The sequence below is a fragment of the Urocitellus parryii genome, chromosome 13, assembly GCF_045843805.1.
Source record: "Urocitellus parryii isolate mUroPar1 chromosome 13, mUroPar1.hap1, whole genome shotgun sequence".
NCBI lineage: Eukaryota > Metazoa > Chordata > Mammalia > Rodentia > Sciuridae > Urocitellus > Urocitellus parryii.
This window is the reverse complement of record NC_135543.1, coordinates 48,887,137-48,913,660: the sequence shown is the minus strand read 5'-3', so window position 1 is coordinate 48,913,660 and position 26,524 is coordinate 48,887,137. Positions and strand designations below refer to the sequence as shown.

Below are 26,524 nucleotides of genomic sequence, written 5' to 3'. Positions count from 1 at the left end.
AGAAAAAAGAATACTTTTACACTGTTGGTAGGATTGTAAATTAGTACAACCACTGTGGAATCAGTTGGAGGCTCTGCAAAAAACTAGGCATGGAATCACTATAAGATCGAGCAGTATTGCTCCTTGGTATTTATCCTAAAGAATTAAAGTCATCAGGGCTGGGACTGTAGCTCAGTGGTGGAGTGCTTGCCTAGCATGCATGAGGTTCGGGGTTTGATCCTCAGCATCACATAAATATAAACAAATAAAATAAATGCATTCTGTCCACTTACAACTCCAAATAATAATAATAATAATAATAATGATAATAATAATAATAATAAAATAATTAAAGTCATCATACTATATAGATACATGCATACCCATGTTTATAGCATAACAAGTCACAAAACCAACTATGGAACCAGCCTGGGTGTCCATCAACAGATGAATAGATTAAAAAAATAGAAAATGTGGTATATATACACACAATGGAGGGGTTTTTTTGTTTTGTTTTGTATTTTAACCCAGGATTAAACCCAGGGGCACTGAGCCACATCCCTATCCTGTTTTATTTTTTATTTTGAGTCAGGGTCTCATTAAGTTGCTCAGGGCCTCACTAAACTTCTGAGACTGTCTTTGAATTTGTGATCCTCTTGCCTCAGCCTCCCAAACTTCTGGGATTATAGGCATGTGCCACCATGTCTGGCCACAATGGAGTTTTATTCACTATAAGAAAAATGAAATTATGTCATTTGTAGGAAAATGAATGGAACTAGAGACCATTATGTTAAGGGAAATAAGCCAAATTCAGAAGGTTAAGGGTTGTTATGTTTTCTCAGCTATTGGCTGAATGATATATGAACATGTAACAACAAATCCCATCATTGTGTACAATTATAATAGACCTATAAAAAATGTGGGAAAAAAAAGCTTAGTCATAGCTGTGAGCAATGGTACATGCCTGTAATCCCAGCAGCTCAGAAGGCTGATAGGAGGTTCAAAACCCAGCCTCAGCAAAAACGAGGCGCTAGGCAACTCAGTGAGATCCTTTCTCTGAATAAAATCTACAAAATAGAGCTGTGGATGTGGATGTGGCTCGGTGGTTGAGTGATGTTGAGTTCAATCTCCAGTACCAAAAGAAAAAAGAAAAAAAAGCTTGGCCATAACAGAAGATAGAAAATTTAAAAGAATGTTAGAACTTGAAGGATTTCTAGAGGTAATCTACTTATTCTCCTTGGTTTACAGATAGAGAAAGGAGATGAGATAGCCGATACCCTGTACAAAAGGGCCTAGAAAAACTTGACTCAAGGAAGTTAAGTATGAGGCTTTCCTAAAACATGCAAAAAGGCTACTTTCTTGGTTATAGTCAGATCTATTTTAAGCCTGGTGCCTGGGAAGTAAGATTTCACAATAATCCTTAGCTCTGAACCAATGAGAGATCCTATTTTCATTTCCAAAGTTAAAAAAACTGACCCTGACCTCTCTCCAAAGAATTACAGCTAATCATCAAACCCCATGAGACCCAAACTATGTTCCATCTGTGACTAAGGTTAAAACAGACTCCCCCCACCAACCAATTCTTTCCTTAAAGGTCTGGCAACTTCCATGTGTATCTGTTTTGATTAGGTAGAATGGATGCTGCTACTAATAGCAATAAAAAAATTGAAAAAATATCTGAGAAGTGGGTAGAGCCAGGCATCTCTGAAATAAAACCAGATAGATGTTATTTACAATTATAAAACTGTTGGCCTTTACATACTCTTTTATACTTGATCTTCTCCCTTTAAGATTCACAAATACTACTATCTTTATTCCCAACCTTACAAGTATATAACTCTCTTTTTATAATGAGATTCTATTTCTGCAAATGAGTTTCTATGTCCACCTATAATACATGAGGAATTCCCAGGATTTAACAGTGATAATCCTTTATGTATAGATTAGTCTCACTTTGAATAAGGCCTTTATAAATTAGTCAACTTTTTCAATTACATTTGCAGTTAACTTAGCTATAAATTGTAAAATATTCGCAGTACCCGCCTTACTAGAGTGCCTGTGAGAGTGTGGAGATTACAACGTGATAAAACTGTTGGCGGGCTGGGGATATGGCTCAAGCGGTAGCCCGCTCGCCTGGCATGCACCGGGCCGCTGGGTTCGATCCTCAACACCACATAAAAATAAAAAATAAAGATATTGTGTCCACCTAAAACTAAAAAATAAATATTAAAAAAAAAAACAAAAACAAAAACTGTAGGCATTACCCTGCAAGAAAAAGAATGCTACTTGTTTCTGGTTTCACCATTTTCTACATGAAGGCATACAATTTAAAAAAAAGTCTCATATTTAAAAAACTGATACCTTTTGTTATGTGTTTTTTAAAACAAAATAAAGAACAAATGTTGTATAATTAAACTTATTTGAGGAATCTAGAGTAGTCAAATTCATAGACACAGAAAGTAGAATGGTGGTTATACAGGGCCAAGGGGAAGGGGAAAACAGAGTTATTGTTTAATAAGTAGAGTTATAGTTTGAGATGATGAAAAAAGTTCTGAAGATGGATAGTGATGTTGGTTACACAACAATGGAAATGTATTTAAAATCATTGAACTGTACACCTCAAATGGTTAAAATGGCTAATTTTATATTATATTAATTTTATCACAATAAGAAAACATATTACCTTGAAGGTCTCCAATCATTTCAGAATCGTGACCTCTGTCTCTTCGTTCAGCTTCCAATACAGCTTGTAGCTGGTAGTAATCCTTGTCTGTTTGTGACTTGGAATTCTCTAAAATTCTGTTTCTCTCCTGCAATTCTCTGTTCAGGGACTCTAGCTGGCTAATTGATATGCTCATTTCTGTATGACTCTTCCTTAATCTTACAGCTGTGTCTGACTCTGTCCTAAGCAAGTCATTGGCTTCTTCTAGCTATTTAAAAGAGACAAAAAAAAGAATTTTGAACAAAATATGATTACAATTATTTTAATTTACTATAATTTAAAAATAGGAACCTTATCTGAAAAACTTACCTGCTTCTGTAATTGTATCAGCTTCTCATTTGTAAGCTGTGAATTCTGACTGACTTTCTTTAAGTCTTCCAACTGATCTTTTAATGTAGAAACTAGACAGTGAAAGAATATGTAAAGATTATGAACTTTTAATAGAGGAAACATAAATTGCTTTTTTTAAAAAATGACACTTATTCTTAGACCATAACAGTCAGCCAAACTAGGTCCATTCCCACTCCTAAAACCAAATTCCTGCTTGGATGTCCTAACATTTTAAATGCATCAAAAAGTATATCATTTTATAATTCAGAGTACAAAAATGGATGTTTCCACTGTTGTAATATCTCAAATTCTTTTATTGCCTTAAAAATATCTATTAGAGTAATGTTATAAAGCTAGTTTTATTATTTGTTTCTGAATAGTACAATTACTTGAATCATTTGAATAATTCAGTATTTTAAAAATGGTATACAAAATTCAAAAGGCACTAAACAGTAGGTAATATAGAATAAGTCTTCCTTCGTCCACATCATGTCTGCATCTTTTGTGTATCTCTTAACTGGTTCTTCTCCCTAGTAACAACTATTATGAATTATTGCATATGCTTTCTAGGATAGTCTACAAATTGATATCATAATATAAAACCATATACTTCTCTTGTTTTCATATGCATATCTACATAAACACATATATTTAATTTAAGCATATGTAAAAAAGCACTCATTAAAACACAAACCATCTATACTGTTGTCTTTTCAAGATATATCTTGGAAATCTTTTTATATAACAGTATATAAGGAAATACTTTATAATGAATAGCCTTGTGTATATAATAGATGGCACATATACATAAGTATATATGTAAAGTACAGCAGAAGTGAAATCACTCTATCAAAGGGTATAGGAAACCATTTTAAGTGTATTTTTAAGATTGGAATTCAAACATGAAATTCTAACTTAGGAGTTCTCAAACATGGCTGCTTGTTAACAGTGCCAGGGGAGTTTACAAAAAATACTGGTACTCCAAGTGTGGTAGCTAAGGCAGGAGGAATGATTTGAGGCCAGCCTCAGCTACGAAACCCTGTTGCAAAATAAAAAACAAAAAGGGCTTGGGACATGGTAGAGTAGAAAAGTGCCCTTGGGATCAATCCGTAGTGCCAAAAAAAACACACCAAAACAAAACAGAAAATACTGATGCCCAGGCCATATGTCTATATCAATTAAATTAGGATTTCTGAGGTTTAGTCATCAGTATATTTTAAGGCTTCCAATAGATTTCAATATACACACAATGACAACATCACTATTCTTGTTAAATACCACTTACAACTGACTTTAATATGTCATAAATTTACCTGGAGATATTTAGAACTGTAGCTTCATAAATGGGCATTAAATTTAAAACAACCTAATGATAAAGACCAATAGGAGAGTGTTAGAAATTATAGGGTCTAGAGGCATAGTTCAGTGACAGAGTGCTTGTCCAGAAATTCTAGCATTTTTTTTTTCCTTTAGTACTGGGAATTGAACCCAGGGGCACTCTACCACTGAGCCACATCCCTAACACTTTTTATTTTTTCTTTTGAGAAGTTGATGAGGCTGGCCTCAAACTCGGTAATCTTCTAGTTCCACCTGCAGAGTCATGGGGATTACAGGCATGTGCCAGTCAAAATTCCAACATTTTTTAAAAAGTAGTAATTTACCTTCATTTTCTACATTTCTTCTCTTTTCATTTTCCTGTTCAGCTTTTCTTTGGTACTCATTAATTCTATGTTGTAGCAACATTTTTTCCTTCTCAATTTGAGACACTGTAGATTCTAGATTTCTTCTTTGATTCCCCTGAAATTATAATGATAAAAGTTACCACTACAATTAATAGTACTTGTCATTTATGTTCTTAAAAAAAAAAAACAGATAAAAACTGAACATGGATTGGTTTTTTTTGCTTGATAATCAAATAGTACCTCCTTATAACTTTTTAATAACAGATGAAGCACACCTTATAAATAACAATCCTTATTTAAGCTAGATAAGTAAAATTCAGAATTCTGAATCCATGAACTTAAAATACAAATATATCTTACCTTTTCAGATCAAAAATTGCTGTATTAAAGGACCTACACTGTATTATATTACAAATATTTTGGTTTGTTTACAATATTCAATTTAACTAATGAAAGAATCAGACAGGTATTAAATATTTGATCATTAATGCAAAGCTGAAATGGTTTCAAATGGTACAGAGGTCACCACTCCAAGTCACCTCATATCAATAATATTTTGCTTATCTTTTCTAAGATTCTCTATGTATCTACTTGCATTAAAAAGTAATCAGCTGGTTGTGGTGGCACATGCCTGTAATCCCGCAGCTGAGACAGGAGGACCATGAGTTGAAAGGCAGCCTCAGCAACAGCAAGGCACTAAGCAACTCAGTGAGACCCTGTTTCTAAATAAAATACAAAATAGTTCAATCCCAAATACCCCCCTCTCAAAAAAAAAAAATAGTAATCAAGGAAATACTTTAGAAAAAGAAACTACAAGGGGGAGTAGGGTGTTAAAGTAAAAATAGTCAAAATTTCACAACTTAAAAATTTATCTCCTGTTTCTGAATTACCACTTCTAGGATTATCTTATTTTTGACGCTTCATTTTTATCTTTAAGACTCCACATCAGGGAGACCTGTTTTATAGTATGTGTCTTCTCCAGGCTTTCCCATCTTTAATCAAAAACTACCTTTTAAGTGAGATGTTCTCGGAGAGATTATTGTAAAGGTAACACAGACCTATAAGGCTTTTCAATTTTTGAGATTTTATCATTTTAACTTTAAATCCATTTGAATTGTTGTGTGTACCAACAGTTCATTTCTTCTTCCATGGTACAGGTATACCAGAGTGTTTAATCATTCACCCATCATAGGACAGTTTCAGTTTTTGGCTATAAGTAAAATTGCTATAAATAATAATATATAGGTTTTGTGAGAATATATAAAACTTTTCATTTTTCTGGAATAAAAGCCCAAGAGTACAACTGCTGAGTCACACAGGTGGCACATTTAGTTTTTTTAAGGAAATGTCCAAATGGTTTTCCAGAATGTCTACCATTTTACATTCTCATCTGCAATATACGAGTGACCCAGTTTCTCCACATTCTGTCAGTTTGGGTGTGATACAATTTTAAATTTCACTTGTCCTAATGGATAAAGAATGATAGTTTATGGTAGTTATTATTTGTTTATTGGTAAGCTTTGAGAGTTCTTTTAAAAGTCCTTTGTGAGATATATAGCTTGTAAATATTTTCCTCCAGTCTATAGCTTGTGATTTCTTCCTCTTTAATAGGGTCTTTTATAGAGCAAATGTTAATTTTGATTAAGTCCATTGATTGAACTTTCCTTATATAGAACAAATCTGTGGTGTCATGTCTAAGAATTCTCTAACTTACTGGTTCCAAAGATTTTGCCTTTATTTTTTCTTCTAGAAGTTTTATAATTTTATATTTACATTTAAATCTATGAATCATTGGGTGAATTTTTGCATAAGATGTAAGATAGTAAGGTTCATATTCTTGCCTATAGGTATTTAACTGTTCTATTATCAATAGTTAAAAGACTATCATTCCTCCAATGATTTGCTTTTGCACTTTTGCCAAAAAGAAGTCCGCTATAATCATGTGGAGCCATTTCTTTGTTTTCTACTGTTCCACTAATCTATATAACCATTCTTTTTTTTTTTTTTTGGCCCTGGGGATTGAACTCAGGGCACTTGAGCCACATTCCCATCCTATTTAGAGACAGGGTATCACTGAGTTGCTTAGCACCTCACCATTGCTGAGCCTGGCTTTGAACTCTTGATCCTCCTGTCTCAGCCTCCTGAGCCACTAAGATTACAGGCCTGTGCCATGGCACCTGGCTATATGCCTATTCTTAGTATCATGCAGTTCTGAACATCGTAGTTATGATTTTTCTAAATAAACCACCCTGTCACATAAATAAAACGTCTAGACAGTTTTAATTATTCCTTTCTGTTCCTCCCTACTCTTGACTTATTATGAATGGGTGGGTATTGCATTCTATCCAATGATGTGTCTGTATCAACTGATATAATCATTTTTCTTTAGTAACTAATATGATGAATTAAACTGATTTTCAAGTATTAAAATAAGCCTACAACTCTGAAATAAATCATGGTTGGGTTTACCTTTTTATATATCACTGAATTATATTTTGATAAGAATTTTTGTGTTTGTATTCATAAGGGATAATGGTCTATAGTTTTCTCTGTAGTATGGTCTTTGGTTTTGGTATCATGTTAATCTCAGCCTCATAAAATTAACTGGGAAGTATTCTCTTACCTTTTGTGAGAAAGAGTACAGATTTGGTGTTTTCTTTTTTTTAATTCTATTTTTTTGGTCTTAATTTATATCTGCTTTTTACCTTTTTATTATTTCTCCTATGCTAAATAATCTCACCCACCTGAAGACTTTTTTTTTAAATTTTTTAGTTGTTGATGGACCCAGTGCCTCATACATGCTAGGCAAGCGCTGTATCACTGAGCTACAACCCCAGCCCCAAATTTGGTGTTTCTTAAACCCTTGACAGAATTCTCTAGTGAAATCACCTGTCATGGGGAATTTTTATTAGAGTTTTAAAATTATGATTTTGCTTTACATAACACTTATACAGGACTATCAAAATGATCTATTTCAGGGGCTGGAGTTGTGGCTCAGCGGTAGAGCGCTCGCCTAACATGTTTGAGACCCTGGGTTTGATCCTCAGCACCACATAAAAATAAATAAATAAAATAAAGGTATTGTGACCAACTACAACTAAAAAAAAAAAATTTTTTTTTAAATGATCTATTTTACATTGTATGAGTTGTGGCATTTGAATTTTTCAGGGAGTTAATCCTATTTTATCTAAATTTCACACTTGTATTTAAAACTGTTCACAGTATCCCCATATTCCCTTTTCATATTCAGAGTCTATAATGATATGCTATTACTAATATTGGTAATTTGTGTCTTCTTTTGTCAGTCTTGCTAGAGGTTTATTCATTTTGTTGGTCTTTGTCAAACAATTTTTTTTTTTTTGGTCATTGATTTTCTCTGTTGTTTTTCTGTTTCCAATTTCACTGATCTCTACTTTAGTTATAGTATGGATCTGGAATGTCCCCTAAAAGTTTGTGTCTTGAAGGTTTGGTCCCCAATGAAGCAATGTTCAGATGTGGGGCATTTGGGAAATGACTGGATCCTAGGAGCTCTAACCTCATTAATGGGGGTAATCCACTGATGGAGTCACAGCTGGGAGGCAGTTCAAAGTGTGGGAGGTAGGACCAAGTTGAAGGGAATGGGTCCTTGGGGACTACATCTTTTCTCCAGCCGCTTTTCTCTCTCTGCTTCTTAGTTGTCATGAAGTGAGCAGCTCTGCTCCACTATGTTCTGCCTCACCCACAAGCCCACAGTTAATAGGACTAAGTGACTATGGACCCCCTTAAAAGTTGTTTTTCTTACATATTTTGTCACAGAGGAAGAAAGCTGATTAACATTAACAGCTCTTATCCTTACTGTTCCTACCTTTCCATTGTTGTGGGTTTCTTTTTGTAGTTTCTTGAAGTAGGAGCTTTGATTATTGATTTGAGACTTTTCCTCTTTTCTAAAGCAAACATTTAAGATTCATTTTCAGCACTATGTTAGTTGCACTTCACAAATTTTGATGTTGGATTTTCACTTCAATGCTCTTAGTAGTTTTTTAAAATGAAGTTTGGAAGCCAGGCACAGCGGTGCATGCCTGTAATCCCAGTAGCTTGAGGGGCTGAGGCAGGAAGATTGTGAATTCAAACCCAGCCTCAATCAATAACTTAACAGAGGCCCTAAGCAACTCAGCAAGACCCTATTTCTAATAATATATTAAAAAGGGCTAGGGATATAGCTCGGTGGTTAAGCACCCCTGGATTCAATCCCTGGTACAAAAACTAAAATAAAATGAAGTTTTGAGATATAATTAACATTGAATATAGTTTTTCATTTTCTTTGAGCTGATGTCTTTGACCTAAGGTTTATTTAGAAATGTGCTGTTTGGTTTCTATGGGTTCACGGTTTTCCTGCTATCTTTCTAGTTTGATTACATTTTGTTCAGAAAACACTATATGATATATTCAACTGTTTTAAATTGGTTTGCTTTCTAGTTCAAGATGTGGTATACTTGGGATGTGGTCCTTAAGCACTGAAAAGATTATATATTCTACTGTTGATGGGTAGAGGGTTCTATAAATGTCGAACAGACCCAGTGGCTGATGTTATGGTTGGATTCTCCTATATTTGTGATGATTCTCTGTCTAGAAAGAGGAGTTGAAATCTTCAACAATAATTGCAGATTTGTCTATTTCTCTTTCGGTTTTTACTTCAAGTATTTTGTAGCTCAACTGTTTGGTGTTTAAACATTTAGAATTGCTGTGTCTTCTTGGTGGATTGATTATTTTTATCATTATGCGACATTTCTTTCTGCTCTAGGTGATTTTCTTTGAGCTTAAGTCTACCTTATTTGGTATTAATATTGCCAATTTCATTAGTATTTATATATTGTTTTTACTTACGTATTTATATATCTTTTTACTTTCAATTTAACTATGCTTTTATATTTGAAGTTTTTGTAGACAATATATTAAGTGTGGGATTTTTTTAAAAAAATGAATTTTAAGGGCTGGGATTGTAGCTCAGTAGCAAAGCACTTGCCTCGAATGTGTGAGGCAGTGGGCTCAATCCTCAGCACCACATAAAAATAAATAAATAAAATAAAGATATTGTGTCCATCTACAACTAAAAAAATATATATATATAAATGTTTTAAAACCTCTGTTAGTTGGTATCTATTTAATTTTCATTTGATGTAATATTAAGGTTAATTCTGCCATTTTTCTTTGATTTCTGCTTTTTATTAATTTTCTCTTTCCTGCTTTTTTGTGGGTTACCTGAATATATAACATACATTATGTTTTAAAGAAGAAAGTATCTGTGGAGATAAAATCTTTTATTTGTGGAGTTTTTAAGTGTATTTTCTGGTACAGATTTTTCAGTGGATGCTTTAGATGTTTTGTTATATACAAATACCATTATATCACATTGTACTAGTGCTGACATCTTACCAATTCATGTAGAGTTTCATTACCTTCCTGTTTATAATCATCTTAAATATTTTCTTTACATACACGGAGAACTATATCACACAGTCTTATAGTTTCTCTACAACTATCAAATACAACTAAAAAAAATTAGAAGGAGGAAAATGTATTTCTGTAATTTTATTCTCTCTTCTCTTTTTCCTAATAATTCAAGATTCCTTCTTTTGTTATTTCCTTTTATTTGGGGAGGGAGTAGTACTGAGAATTAAACCCAGGGGGACTCTACCACTGAGCTATACACCAGCTCTTTTTATTTTTATTTTGAGACAGGGTCTCACTAAGTTGCCCAGGCTGGCCTCAAACTTGTATTTTCTTGCCTCCTGAGTACCTGGGATTACAGATACAGATGTGTGCCAGCCTATACACTTATCACTTCCTTTCTATTTAGAGAATTTTCTTTAGTCATTCTCTTAGGGAAAGTGCACTGGCAAGTTACTTAGTTCCTCCCATCTAAGAAGTTCATTAATTTTTTTTTCTTTAGTTGTAGATGGACAAATTACCTTTATTTATTTTTCATGTGGTGCTGGGAATCAAACCCAGTGCCTCACATATTCTAGGCAAGAGTTTTACAATGAGCTACAACTGCAGCCCCTCTTGATTTTTTTAAAATTCATTTGGGAAGAATATTTGAGCATAGAATTCCAGGTTCACAAGGTATATTTTTTTTCCCCAGCACTTGAAAAATGTGTCACTTCCCTCTAGTCCTCTTGGTTTCTGATATCTGCTTTTATGTGCATTGATTTTTCCCTTTTAAGTAAGGTGTCTTGCTAAGTTTCACATTTGCTCTTTGTCATTTGTTTTTAGAAGTTTTATTATGTCTAGGTGTAAACTAACTTTGGATTTATTCCTTTTGTGGTTTGTTAAGCTTCTTGTAGGCTGATGTCTTTTACATGTAGGTTCATGTCCTCTGCTACATTTGTGGAATTTTCAGTCATCATTCCCTCCCATCCCCTTTCTTCATTCTTTCAGTAATTCCAATGACAGAAAAGTTAGAACTTTATTGTTACAGTTCTACATGGCCCTGAGGCTCAGTCACTTTTGTGTCCCATACATCTATTTTCTCTGTTGTTCAGACTAGGAAATTTTTATTGTTCTATCTTTAGGTTCTCTAACTCTTTCCTCTGTATTACTCTGCTGCTGACATCATTCATCAAGATTTTTATTTCAATTACTATAATATTTTTGGTTGGTTCTATTTTATATCATTTATCTACATCTTTGCTAATACTTTCTCTTTGCTGAAGCATTTTTTTTAAACTTACTTCAAGTATGTTTCTAGTTGGTCACTGAAACATATATATGATTGTTCCTTTAAATCACTCTCAGATATTTCTAACACTTGTGCCACCTTGGTGTTGGTATCTGTCTTCTCTCATTCCAGTTGAGATGTTTCTAGTTCTGATTATGATGAACAATTTGCTATTCGAAGCTGGACATTTTTAGTATTATCTTACAACATTCTGGATCTTAATTTAAATCTTCTACTTCCACTAGCCAAATCATGAAGTCAACCTAGGTGTTCATCAACAGATGAATGGACAAAGGAAATGTAATATGTATAGTCAATGGAGTTTTATTCAGCCACAGGGACAAAATTATGCAAGAAAACAGAACTGGAGATCATAGTTTTGCATGGAATAAGATTCAGAGATAAAAGTATCATATTTTCTCTTATGTGTAGAAACTAGAGGGAAAGAGAGAAAAAGAGATGGCATGAAAGTAGAAAGGTGACCATTAGGGTGGAGGGGTAGTAAAGGTAGGAAGGAGAGGGTGGACGGATATTAGAGATTGAGATTGATCAAACTGTGTTTTTATATATATGTGAATATGCCACAATAAATCTCATCCTTCTGCATAATTAAGATGAAATACATTAATAAAATGTCTGTTTCAGGACACCTTTCTGTCACTATTCTGGTAGGATTAAGGAAGTGCTGCTTCATTTCTGCCAGGTGAAAATAGATAACCAGATTTTGCACTTAGCTTCTACTGATACCCAAAGTGTGTGTGTGTGTGGGGGGGTGCTGATCTTCATTACCACTGGATGACAATGGGATTTCTAGCACTCCATCAATTACATGCCTGACAGAGGGGAATACCTTATTACTATTTCTTAGGTGGACTCCACAGTTACTGTTGTGGAGAAGGCTTGGCATTTTCAGTGGTGAAAGTTCTGACTTTCTACCATGCCTCTTCTGGCAAACACCCCAGAAGATAATGGGAGGGGTGCCATGCCATTACAGGTAGTGTAAATAGAAATCTGGATTTTCCTCATGGCCTCTGCTACACTGTCTGAGGAGGAGGAGGAAGTTAGTTACCACACAGTGGGGATGAATATCCCTTTACTAGGCTTTCTTTGATATTAGCTCATCTGAGGCTGTGGTATATTACAGCACAGAGGAGGTGGGAGTCTAGGCTTCTCACTTAGCTTTTGCTGGTGGGGCTACATTTTTCCATGCCATTTGCCTGAGTAGAGCAGTGATTGTGTAAGTTTTCTGACTTCCTAACCTACTCCTTTTTTGGTCCTTAGGTTAGGGAAAGACTTTTCTTAGGGTTTTTGTCTGTGCTGTTGGCATTTCTAGGTTGCTGCCATCTCCAGTAAGCAATCTGAGATATATGTGCAGCAAAGAAAGCCCGGAGTATTTATTCCTTTGTTGTTTTTCAAGACCCAAGTACCAAATTTACCTGGTCAGCCTTCTTCTTTCCACCTTTCAGAATACTTTTTTTTACATTTGCTTTGTATTTAATGTCTATGGATTTTAGCTGTACTTAGCAAGAAGAATAGGGAAATGTACTTTCATAGTGTTTTTTCCATAAGTAGGACTATTCTAATTTATAATTAAGATTTCCCTCTCTCTATCTTTAATTTGGAAAAAGGAATGACAAATCTAGCATATCTAAATTTTATCTGTTTTAAAAATGAAATAAAATAAAAAGTGAAAGATATTCAAAAAGGATCCCTTAAACACTAAGAGTAAAAAATACAGTGCTAAGGCTAAGTACTGCCCAATGGCCAACTGGTAAAATATTACTGAAATCTTCACAGATGACTGACTACATGTACATACAAAGCTACAAATGAAAGAGGATAAACCCGTGACAGATACCATTTCTTAGTAAAAACAGAGAGGTTAAATCTAAAAAGGACAAGGAAAGTAATGTATTAAAGAAAGACTACAGATAGTCTTCCTTTCAAGGGACTCTTCACATACACAGTAGAAAGATATCTACAAGAAGACTAGGAGGAAAGAAAATGTATTACATATTTACAAATATTAAAATCATCCTATTATCAGAGAAGTTTATGTTATGTTTCTCTAATAAAACCATCTTAGTAGGTAATCATGGAAAACATGAATAATTCCAAAATCAATGTACTTCCCATTTGACCACATGTAATTATGTTAATATCAATCCTTTAAAAATATTTTAAATTAGATTCCTTCCTCATTCCTATTTGTCTCTTCCTGATATAGTTCTAGATTCAATTTCTGATCTCTAACTTCTCTTCCTTCTTTTCATTTTTCAACTTTAAGGACTTTTGAACTAAATTTTATATTCTAAAATTTCAAAATGGTCATAGAATAAAATTGTACAAAGGAAACTTAAAGTATAAACTGCACCACTTGAACCTGCAACTCCAAAGGCTTTCATCTTAATTCTCTAGTTGTGTTTTGTGTTTCAACTATGTAGTTCAAATGCAATTATCTCAAGAAATAAAACAATCTGAAAGTGGGAACAATCTCAAAAAGGAAAACCTGTTTAATAAACAAAAATGTACCTCTTCATCCAATTCTTTCATTATCTTGTCTAGTTTTATATTTGAAGTTCTGTAAAAACAAAAGCAATACAGATTAGAAATATATTTATTGCCCAGAGTTGAAAATCTATATATACGAAATTTTTTTTAATTATTTATTTTTTAGTTTTAGGTGGACACAATATCTTTATTTTATTTTTATGTGGTGCTAAGAATCGAACCCACAGCCCCACGCATGCTAGGCGAGCACGCTACCACTTGAGCCACATCCTCAACCCCATATACCTTACTTTTTCACAACTAGGGTTTCTTAATCTTTTTTGGTGCCATGAACTTCTTTGGCACTCTGGTGAAGTCTATGGCCTTTTTCAGAATAGTAATTTTAAAAGCATAAAAAATACAGAAGATTAAAAGAAGCCAATTATATTGATATACAGTTATAAATTCTTAAAAGTATATGCTTTTCATTACTATATGAAATCACAAGGTCTATTAGCAGTAATTTCAAGGTAGTAATATTCAGAGATTAACTAACAACTTTAATATAGGAAAATATCTGTGATTTTTATTAGTAATAGAAAGCTCACAGCTACTGCTTATTAACTTTATTGTTGCCTTTGAACAGAATTTAAAAATGATAAATGCCATTTATAAGTTAGGGAAAATATTCACTTTTTCTCATCCATCTTTAAGGACCTTGAATTTTATCCAGGAGAATTTTATAAATCCCAGAGTAAATGATACTACCTAGAAATCATCCTTGACTCATTTTTCTCCTTTACTCCCATCTAGTTTGATAAATATCAAGTGCTGCAAATTAACTAGATAGTTCTTTTTAAAAATTATATTTATGTACACTTTCTTCCTTTTTTTTTTTTTTTTTTTTTTTTGTGGTGCTCTGTGTGGATTGAAACCAGGGCCTCACATATGCTAGATAAGTGCTATACCACGCAGCCACATCCCCAGTCTGATGTATTATTAAAAAAAAAAAAATACACACACACATCTTTATCTTCTTGGTTTAATAACTTTCAAAGGGTTGGCTGGATGAGGTGGGACATGCATGTAATCACAGTGGCTCAGTAGGCTGAGGTACTAAGCAACTCAGTGATACCTATCTCTAAATAAAATACAAAAAAATAGGGCTAGGGATGTGGCTCCAGTGGTTGAGTGCCCCGGAGTTCAATCCCAGGTATGAAACAAACAAAAAACTCCAACACTTAGGATAATTTCCAAGTTTCTAAGCTTGTCAGAAACAAAGTCCTGGGGAAGGGGTTGTAGCTTACTGGTTGAGTGCTTGCCTCACATGCATGAGGCACCGGGTTTGAGCCTCAGCACCACATAAAATAAATAAATAAAGAAAGAAAGATTTAAAAAAAAAAAAAAAAGTCCCTCTACACCTTGCCAACCTCCCCAGCCTAATTTCACCCTTTTTTTTTCCCCCCTTCAAATGTTACTACCTAATCAATCTCTCTTACATCAAGGCCTTCACAGATACCTATTCCCTGGATCCTAACAAATCCTTCTATTCTTTCTTAGTATTTCCCATTGAACCTTCTGGTTCCAGTTTTTCTAATCTACAACAAAATAGTGGGTTATCTCCTAATGTATACTTGTATCATTTTCTTCTCTCTCCACCTTACCACATACCATACTAATAACTACCTTTGTATCTTCATTGTTGATTACAAGCTCCATGTGAAGAGGGTCTATTTCTTGTTTTAGTCAGGATTACACTGCTGGCAAGCACATTATCTGATACAAACTGACCCTTTTTTTAAAATTAAACTGGTTTGAATGTGCAGAATTAGATTAGAATTAGTTTTGACTTAATCTATATGTGGTGGTAGTTGAGGAAAATTTCTAGATAAAATTTATTTTTAGCCTGCCCACTTAGAATCAACCAAATTCTTCCAGTTCCTGGAAGGGTAAAAGGCTAAAAGTAGGACAGGGAAAGACAATCTAAAAATAACCAGCTATAGCCTCAGTAATTTAGCAAGGCCCTCAGCAACTTGGCAAGATCCTGTCTCAAAATAAAAAATAAAAAAGGGTTGGGATGGGCTGGGGTTGTGGCTCAGTCAGTGGTAGAGAGCTTGCCTAGCACACGAGGCCCTGGCTTTGATCTTCAGCTCCGTTTATAAATGAAATAAAGATATTGTGTCCACCTACAACTAAAAAAATAAATTTAAAAAAAAAAAGGGTTGGGATGAACGGGTGGGGATGTAGTTCAGTGGTAAAACGCACCTGGGTTCAATTCCTGGTACCAAAATAAACAAACAAAAAAAGCTACATTTTTGTGGAATAAAGCTCTAATGGATATGTGAGAAAAGAAACAGGATAAAACATTTGAATGCTCATGAGAAAATAAATGAAATAAATGTAAGCAAATATTAATTTACAATTCTCAGCATTAAGTCTTTAAAATTAGAAACTATTCACCAGGGATGGGGTTGTGGCTCAGTGGTAGGGGCTTGCCTAGCATGTGCCAGGCCCTGGGTTTGATTCTTAGCACCACATAAAAGTAAATAAATAAATAAAACAAAGGTATTGTGTCCAACTACAACTAAAAAACTAAATATTTTTTTAAAAAATTATTCACCAATATGTAATTTTAAAAGTTCTTATCACATTTTAATTCCATTTTCTTGAGAGTACACATTTTCACATGATTATCAGCCATTTTGGTTATTCTATTTCTTCCTCAAATTGATGCCCATCACTACTACTACCTTCAACATTCATTCAACAGTTTCTCCATTTCCTCCCTTTATTTCTATATTATATACTTAGAAATTCCTTCCAAATTCTGGGATCAGTTGATTGCTTATTTCCAGTGCTTTTACTTTTTTTTTTTTTAAGTTTATATTATACACTTAACAATCTACCAGGGATGGTATACAGTGAGAATTTTACCTGTTTCCTACTTCTCTATATCTATCTGGTCACAACACTGAGTATTTATAATTTCATTTGTTGAATATTTAATCTGTTACCTTTATATTTCATTTATTCAATACTGTTCACTAATGACATAATTATAAAAAGTTATTGCTTGTAATTATAAAAAATTATTGCTATTAATAAGAAATAGCATTATGCTAAGTTATTTTAAAATAATAACATTTGATCATCCACTATTTCATAAATATATATGCTATTAGAATTTTATGCACATGAAAAAATTCTGAGTTACTGCTCTAAGGAATCACAGTGGAAATCAATGACTGCATCAAAATTTAGTGAATTTTAAACATCAACACTTCACATTTTAGAAAGTAATTTATTTAATGTAAACTAATTTGCTCTTTCAGTTAGCTAATTAAAATGAGAGAAAAAAGTAAAGGATCAGATAATTAACTGAATTAGAACTATACATATTTTTAAGAAGGAAGACTTCCAGAAACAAATGAACTTTAATAGTTTGAGGAAAGTACATTTACAACTAAAAGCCAACATCAATGTTACTTTTTTATTCCAGCTAAGACATTCTTCACGGATGTGTATCAGTAGCAACTTTAATATTCATCTACTTTTGAGTGTTTATGAGTATGAGCTTTAAAGTATTTGCTATATACAACTATTAACATGAAAAACATAATTATATTCTTACCTGCACTTCTGCTCCATTTCATCTTTTAACTGTATTTCATTATGCAGCTGTTCTTCTAGCTTATAAATTGTTTTTTGCAAACTTTCCTGCTTTAATTGAAAAAAAATCCATCTCATTCAACTAATAATATTGATAGAGAAATTAAGAATAACAAGTTTATGGTACCATTTTACATCTGTTTAGGAAATAATTAATCTTATCACTTTCTATTAATTATTATTACTTTAAGAAGTATTTTCTCAATATTTACTTGTATCTCAGTACTGTACTATGTGTCAGTAACACAAAAATTTAAAAATGGTCTGGCCCCTGTTCTCATAAAGCTAATGATGTCCCTGTTCTCATTAAGGTAATGGTGCATAAAAAAATGGGAAGTGATTTAAACATTATACAATGTTTATATATATTGAAACATTAAATGGCATTTCATTAATATGTACAATCTTAATTGTTTTAATATATCCATTAAGCACCCACAATGAGCCAGGTGCAGTAGCACACACCTATAATCCCAGCAGCTCAGGAGGCTGAGTAAGGAGGCACAAGTTCAAAGCCAGTCTCAGCAAAAGCGAGGCCGCTAAGGAACTCAGTGAGACCCTGTATCAATAAAATACAAAATAGGGCTGGGGATGTGGCTCAGTGGTTGAGTGCCCCTGAGTTCAATCCCTGGTACCAAAAAAAAAAAAAAAAAAAAAAGCCACAATGACCCAAAGATATGTACAAAATATGAATCCATGGTAGGTGATAATATAGTATTCTGAAGGACAGAAGGGTGAGTGACTTCTAATTCTGCCAGAAATATGCGATGCTTGAAGTAATACCAAAACATGAGAAAAAATTACCCAGAAGAGACGGTAGTAGAAAGAAGATATTTCAGCCAGAATGAACATACAGGCCAAAAGTAGAGGTAGAAGAAAACAAATTTTGGAAATGGGAAGAAATCAAATATGGCAGAGTTTAGTATACAAGAGAGAAAATAACTCTTATCAAACCTGACAAGTGTGGGACCATGATTCCTTGATTGGAAACTTTAACCTATAAGCAATATATGACATAACATTGGCATCTCAGAAACCAAACTTCAATAATAAGGTAGATTAAAGGGAAGTGAAATTCTAGAAAGAACAACAAGTTAACAGGCTATTGAAAAAGTTCCAGTAAGAGTGAATATTGATCTGATATAAAGAAGAGGTTGTAGTTATGAAGAGGAAGAAATGGATAAATCTCAATTAGAAAGCAGATTTATGACCTCAAAAATAATTAGAAATGAGAGAGAACATATATAGTACCATTATGAAAAGCAAGAAACACAAAAGTTATTGCTGGTAGGGCATGAGAGAGAAAAATTGTGTTTAGCTTTAGCCTTGTTAGAGAGGCCAGAGATGTATCCAAAAGAGACGAGTTTTTGTATAAAGCTTTGAGGAAGAAGGTAGATATACAAGAGAATACCAATAGAAATGAGCAGAGACAAGATCACAACTCTGGGAAACATTTAATAATTGAGTAGAGGAATGAAAATAAAATTCAAGGATGCAGGGCTGGGGGTATATAGCTCAGTGGTAGAGCGCTTGCCTAGCATGTGTGAGGCCCTCAGTTTGAACCTCCACATAAAAGTAAATAAACAAAATAAAGGTATTGTGTCCATTACAATTAAAATAAATAAATTTTTAAAAATCAAAGATGGGAGGAAAGGAAGGAAATAAAAGAAACATGAAAGAATTATAAAAGCTTAAAGTTTCAAAGAAGAAAGAGTAGTCAATATCAAATGCAGCAAAAAAAATTATTCATCATATTTGGCAACTGCAAAGTTGTTAGAATTTTAACTAAAACACTTGCAAGGAAAAGTTGAAAATTAAATTAGTTGATTTCTGTACTTAGTTCCCTCTGTTCTTACCAGAGCAAAAGATAAAAAAGCAGCCACTGACAGTAACTTACAGCAATCACCACTGAACAGAATCAGCCCAAAAGATAAATCCTTTGAATATTTCTGAAGTCTTTTTGTTGTTTTTCTTTTTAGTTAAACATGACAGTAGAGTGCCTTCTGATGTTTATATAAACATGTAGTACATCTTCTTCTAATTAGGATCCCAGTATTGTGGTTATGCATGATGTAGAGGTTCACTATGACATATTCACATATGTACATAGGAAAGGTATGTCCGAATCATTCCACTGTCTTTTCTATTTCTATCTCTGCTCCCTTCCCTTCCATTCCCTGAAATCTAATGTACTTTTAATCATACAATGCTGTGAGAGCTGGGTTACAGCAAGGCCTTAATATTACCTTCCCTAGATCAAAAGTGCTTTTATTTTAATGACATCTGAGCCCCAAAGCCTTGTGAGCTATATAACTTACTTACGAGCTCTTTGTGATGAAAATTTAAAAGAGAAACAAGTAACTCACACAGTTCTTTCCTCTTTTTCTCACCTTATCTTTCTACATTTAAAACTAAATACATCAGAGAAAGAGAAGAACTGTACCAGCTTCTAAAAAATGTTGTTACTTCTCTAATCCTCTGTTAAAACACATAAGCTCAGGCTGGGGTTGTAGCTCAGTGGTAGAGTGCTTGCCTCATTCATATGTGTGAGGCCCTGGGTTTGATCCTCAGCACCACATAAAAATAAACAAACAAACAATACAGATATTGTGTCCATTTACAACCTAAAAAATATATTTAAAAAACCATGTAGGCTATAGTACAGTGTTTAAGGAATGTTTTAAGGATGGTCTAATGATTATTCCTGATTTTTTTTCCAGAAAAGTCCTAGTTAACAAGAAAGAATTTCCTCAAATGTAAACAAATAAGAGTTTTTAAAAAACAACAAAACCTCTCTCATAAACATGAACCATAAGAGCAACAGAAGAACTCACAATTAAAATGTATTTACTAGAGTAATTTAAATCCCAGTGGAAAAATTAAATTTTCCCAACAACCTTCTAGTCTTGAAGATCTATCCTCTGTTCATCTTTGCTTTAAAACCTACAAACTGCAATACTCTGTTGCCCTATCATTTTGAAGTTGGTTTCAAACCATGGGACAGACCAACAGGAAATCAGAGGGTAGAGAAATGAAGTATCTATTTCTCCATATCCTTCTGGCTTTACCATAGCTTTGGAAGTGTTTTATGTTCCTCTTCTATGATGTTAGGCTTTCTCTGAGCTATCACTACAGGATTTTCTCTTTGCCTCAACTATGGGAGCAATGGCTTCATACTGTTTTTAACCAATGCTGATGTTCACAATGTAACAGTACTTCCATTAAAACTTCATTTAATGAATTCATGAACAAAGTGTGATTAAAATAATTGCTGGGATAAGATTCAGCCTTACAAAGGAAAGGATATTGTGATATATACCACAACAACTTAAGGAGATTATGCTAAAAAAATAAGCCAGTCACAGAAGGATAAATATTGTGTAATTCCAGGAGGTAAATAATCAAAATTTATTGAGACAGAAAGTAGAATAATAGTTATAAGGGCCTGGAAGAAGAGTGAAATGGGGAGTTTTTTTTTTTTTTTCAGGGTACAGAATTTAAGTTTGAGATGCGAAAAAGTTCTAGAGAAGGATAGTGGATGGTTGCACAATTCTGTGAACGTTCTTAATGTCTCCGAACTGTATACACTTAAAATATAGTTAAAATGGTAAATTTTATGTTATAGTTACTTTACTAATACAAAAAAATCTTCATTTAAATCTTCCATGTCTAGACCCTGAGTGATGAAATACTTATATTACTGATTCCAAAGATTAAAAAGACAACTATTGTCAATCTGTGTAGCAATTTAGTTTACTGTCTTTACATAAATTATTTCATTTGATATTCAGAAAAATTCATATCAGAAAGGAGACAAGAGATTAAAATTGCCAGAAAAATCTAAGTGCAATAACCACTCATTCATAAGCAACACATAAGCTTACTCAGTATCACACACAGAAATACATGATATGTAAAACAATTTTTAAAAAGCAAATAAGAAAATACCTACCAAGCTTTTATCCACATTGGAACTGGTTCTGTTATCATTAGGATTTGCAGAAGGTAAGTATCTGGGGGAAAGGAGTTTAAAAAGAAAAGAAACAAAACAACCCACCTTAATATCCAATAACAACCAATAACAAATACTATATGCTGATTTTATGTTCAGTATTTTACTAGCTATGTTTATAAAAATATTAGGCACAAGTACATATTTTTATTTTAGAAAAAATACAGAAATGATACATAATTAAATGAAATCCCAGTTATGTCTATAATCATATGACTTGCTATTCCTGCTACAAAACATGTGACTATTTCAAGGAAGACAAATAAAAAATATAAATAGTCTTAAATTAGTTGAAATCAGGTTTTCTTGGCCATAAGAGCAAGTTGCAATAGGTTTGCCACCAACAGTAACTAAAAGTCATTCCAATTTTAGAGCCTTTTGAATTTAACAACTAGGGACAAGGAATCGTTTACCTTTAAGACAGAGTACAACTACCTCCATTTCCCTCAACTATCCTTTAGCAAAACATACTATTTGCTTGCTTGGGTTTAAATTCTTTCTCTCTCTCTCTTTTTTTTTTTCTTGCCTAAGTAATTGAAATAACAGAATCAAAGTCTGGGTAAAATCCTACCAAATTTTGGGACACCAAGCCTTGAAGAGTTCTTTAATTTAATTCAGTGTAAAGTTAGAATTACATAAAAATACAGGTGGTTGGTGAGACTTAAAGATCTTCACAGGGGGAGCTGGGGTTGTGGCTCATCAGTAGAGCACTCGTCTAACATGTGTGAGGCGCTGGGTTCGAGCCTCAGCACCACATAAAAATAAATAAGTAAATGTCCAACTGCAATTAAAAAAAAAAAAAGATTTTCACAGGGCTGAAGTTGTAGCTCAGTGGTAGAGGGCTTGCCTGGCACATATGAGGCACTGGGTTCAATCCTCAGCATCACATTAAAGAAAAAAAAGGTAGGTAGATAGGTATTGTGTCCATCTACAACTAAAAAAATAATTTAAAAAAGATTTTTACATGTCTTACAGCAATATCAAATAAGTAGAGTTAGATAGATAGTATATGTGAAATTTTTTTCTAAGATACCAAATATCATGTAAAAGTAAGGTACTGCTGCTATTGCTCCTGCTATCACCTCCAACATGATCCAATACCAATATTATTATCTCCACCATCACCACCACTTACTGTCAGCACTTTGATTAACTAAAAGAGAGCCCTCAAAATACCAAATAGTTACAGTACATTTCACAGCCGTATAGGTTCAGCTATTAACACATAGATATTAACAGTGAATAACAACTATACTTTAGCAATAAAGATCTCTGCCCTTGACAATTAAAAGATATTTTTATATTTCAGGGATAAGAGTTTCCGAAGTTTTCTACTTCACACTAGTATATTCAAAATTAGACTTACATATGTTAGTAAGGGTCATTCATATTTTATTGCTTCCTTATTAAAAGCAATCACACTTTTACCTATTCATATGATAGGCACTTATCTTAAAATTCCTATATTAATTGATAAGGCTATGACACTTAAGAACATAGTAAAATGTCAAGGCTGGAGACACAGGTCAGTGGCAGAGCATTTGCCTCGAATGTGCAAGCTCTGGGCTCAATTCCTGAAAAACAAAAACCAAAAAGCCCTATACAATAAAATTTCTATTTTTAAAAAACCTAAAAATTGAAGACACGACTTGGTGTGAATGAACGTTGTATACAACCAGAAATATAAAAATTTGTGTAATAAGAATTGTTATGCATCCCACTGTCATATATAAATAAAAAAACATTAGTTAAAAAAAACCTAAAGGGGCTGGGGTTGAGCACTCGCCTAGCATGTGCAAGGCCCTGGGTTCAATCCTCAGTACCACATAAAAATAAATAAATAAAATAAAGATATTTTTTAAAAATATTTTTTTAAAAAAACTAAAAATTATACTTGAGACAGGAATAAAAAGGAAAATCAGAGAACATAATGAAGTACATGGCAATGTAGTACAAATAACTTAGTGTTTAGTTAATTAAAGATTACCTTTGTATAGAAAAATGTAAATAAAATAATAACTGTTGAACTATAGTATAGAAAAATCCAAAAATACTGGGAGTTGTTTTTAATCAATATCCTGAGTGTTTCAGAAACCAATTCAAAGAATTGATAAAAGCACGAAAGAAAGAGAGAGAGAGAGAGAGGGGGGGGGGGGGAGGGAGAGGGAGAGAGGGAGGGAGAGAGGAAGGGAGGGAGGGAGGGAGGGAGGGAGGAAACTTCAGCAAAACCACTCTTTTGTGTATATATGTCAATATAAAATAGCTACATTATTATACATTATTATACATATTATACATTATTATAACGAGTGTTAGGGGGGGAAATGACTAAATTATTGGGCTTTTCTCTGAGTCAAAACTTATGTGTTTTGTGTATTCAGTATTGTTTTTTAGTGCATTGTTATAGAAATTTCATAAAGCAGGCCTAAATTGCCTTCTTATTTTCTAAACTTGCCTTGAATCACTTACAGTTAGCTATAATAACTAGTTTAATAATTGCTCCAAATAAATACCTAAAACTACTCTAATGTAGTATAATTTGATTTTAAGAAAATTTATTCTAAAATAATTACAAAATAATAGTAAAACTTAATGCACCCAGTTATTGTTGTTATATGATTCATTGTAATATATTAATATAGAACTTTCTTTGGCTTTCAATTAAGTGGTACGTATCAACCTATATTATTCATTTCCTATGATGTGAGCAGTTCAAGAGAAGGTATTATAACTTGGTCATTTTTCTTCCTGCACCTTGGTATTTAGCTTATATTTGACAAAGAGAAAGTTATCAAACATACCTTTTTGAATGAATGAATGTCCAGCACAGAAATAATGTTAAACTTACATCACAAGTACATTTGGAAAGACTAAAACTCACATTAGCTAATACTAATAGTAATAACAGCTAACACTGAGTATTTTTACTCCATGCAAAGTGCTCTAAGTGCTTTCCTGTGTTTTGCTTTACTCCTCCCTTATAAAACTCTCTGATGCAAGTATTATTGATGTTATCATCATCCCTATTTTTGAGGAAATGAAAGCATAGAAGATTAAAGTTACTAATCCAACATGATATGATAGTACAGAAAATACTATTTGTTGTAATACATAGTGAATTTATTAAATAGTACCTGGGAAAAATCGATTTTTGAAGAGCTAAAAATTATGGACCTTGGGTAACAATATAGAGATGATAATGCTAGGAAAGTTAATATTATATATTATTCCAAACTGTATTATAAATCATAAATCTTTAGATAACAACACTGACCTAAATATCAGTATTAACAGTGTCTTTTGACCTATTAATTGTCACTTGAGGACATAAAGTACATCAGACAGCAAAGAATTTCTGAAAAACAATATCCTGAATATAAATGAGTCTAAAAAAAAAATCAAACATAAAATGCTAGAAATACCATGCATCACTGAAAAATGGTATTATAAATATTAGAAGACATATCTGTATATCTCATTAAATATACTTTAAAAGGATCTTTAGATATCCCTAAGAAAATAATATGAATATAATAAAATCAGAACCCACCCCTAAAATTACTATTTAGCTTACTTACCTACGATTGCTGTAATATGTAAATCCTACAAAAGGTAGTTGATTGCCAACAAAAGCTTTAGGAATAGGGAATGTTTCTTCATCTCCTTTATCATCTTCTAAATCATCAAAATTACTAGTATCAATGTCACTACTTAAATCAGGTACAACTGGTGCTACAGCTAAAAATAGAAAGAAAATTGTTGTTGATCTCAAATATACAAAGTGACACAAAGATTTTATACCAGCCCAGTATGGTAGTGTACACCTTTAGTCCCAGCTACTTAGGAGGCTGAGGCAAGAGGCTCCCTTGAGCCCAGGAGTTCAAGACCAACCTGGGGAACAGAATTAAGACCTCATCTCAAGAAAAAAATAATAATAAATAAATAAATAATGACAATAATAATGATGTTTCTTTTCTAAATAGCTGTAAAACAAATTCCAAACAGGATGAATCTATAAGATTCATTATAATTAATAAATGTTAATTATTAATTCATTCATTTGTAATTTATAAATCTACTGTTCATTGCTGTATGAGGAATAATATTCACAAACCCATAAATATTCATAAATCTATGGTTTGTAAATTTGTCACCAATTTTATTAATAAACTATGAATTAATAATTTGTTAATGTTTATTGATAGTTTGTTATATAATTCTGGAAATGATATATACCAAATCACCTATAATTCAAATTTAACTTGAATATTACAAGTCAAGTTATTAGGATTACTTTAAATACATCGCTGTATAAATTTCTCAAAAGAATTTAGGATTATAGAAAAGAATTTCCAGAACCTATAACATTACAAGCTATAATCTAAAAAGTTGGGTTAATTTTAAATACCGTATTGTTTTATTAATCTGCTATGAAGCAAGCCAGAAATCAAGGTTAATTCTTAGTAGTCCTGAATATAATTACTAATTTGAAACTGAAATATTTTTATTTTTATTCATATCAAATCTACATGATCAATATTCCTATCATTCAATATCTCCATAAGATTAAACAATAAGGAGCAAAGGATTTTGAATTAGTTTCAGACTAGCTACTTCCAGAATTAAGTGATTAAGAATAATTCAGTATTTACGACACGGTTAAAAAAAAAAAAAAAGCAAGGACACAAAAACATGGATAAAGCATCTCAAGATTGTAAACATGATGGGGAGGGGCAAGACTTACATATACCTAATAATTTAAAATGATATGCGACAGTCTTTAAATATTCATAATCCAGGAGAAAATACCACATAAAAGCTTGAATGTGCTATAAGGGGTACATTAAAAATAAATTTAGGATACATATTTTTTAGTTTAAAGGCACAATAGTTTATAATACACAAAATGAATTATTATCAAAATACTAAATACTCATTTCAGG

General features: G+C 32.8%; 1 protein-coding gene across 3 annotated transcripts in view; it reads right to left on the bottom strand.

The window, feature by feature from the left end:
• Rock1 (Rho associated coiled-coil containing protein kinase 1) overlaps positions 1-26,524 on the bottom strand; it is a 148,596-nt gene that overhangs the window by 54,149 nt on the left and 67,923 nt on the right. For 2 of the 3 annotated variants that reach the window (XR_013342362.1, XM_077792263.1), the window contains exons 10-16: positions 25,160-25,319; positions 21,522-21,582; positions 17,532-17,620; positions 13,943-13,991; positions 4,693-4,828; positions 3,011-3,102; positions 2,663-2,909 (exon numbers count right to left, since the gene is read on the bottom strand). Coding sequence is in view for 2 of the 3 variants with exons in the window: in XM_077792263.1 (XP_077648389.1) it covers positions 2,663-2,909; positions 3,011-3,102; positions 4,693-4,828; positions 13,943-13,991; positions 17,532-17,620; positions 21,522-21,582; positions 25,160-25,319 (834 nt within the window). In the remaining variant the exon portion in view is untranslated. The remainder of the gene's footprint in view (positions 1-2,662; positions 2,910-3,010; positions 3,103-4,692; positions 4,829-13,942; positions 13,992-17,531; positions 17,621-21,521; positions 21,583-25,159; positions 25,320-26,524) is intronic. The other variant, XM_077792264.1, reaches the window with a different exon arrangement.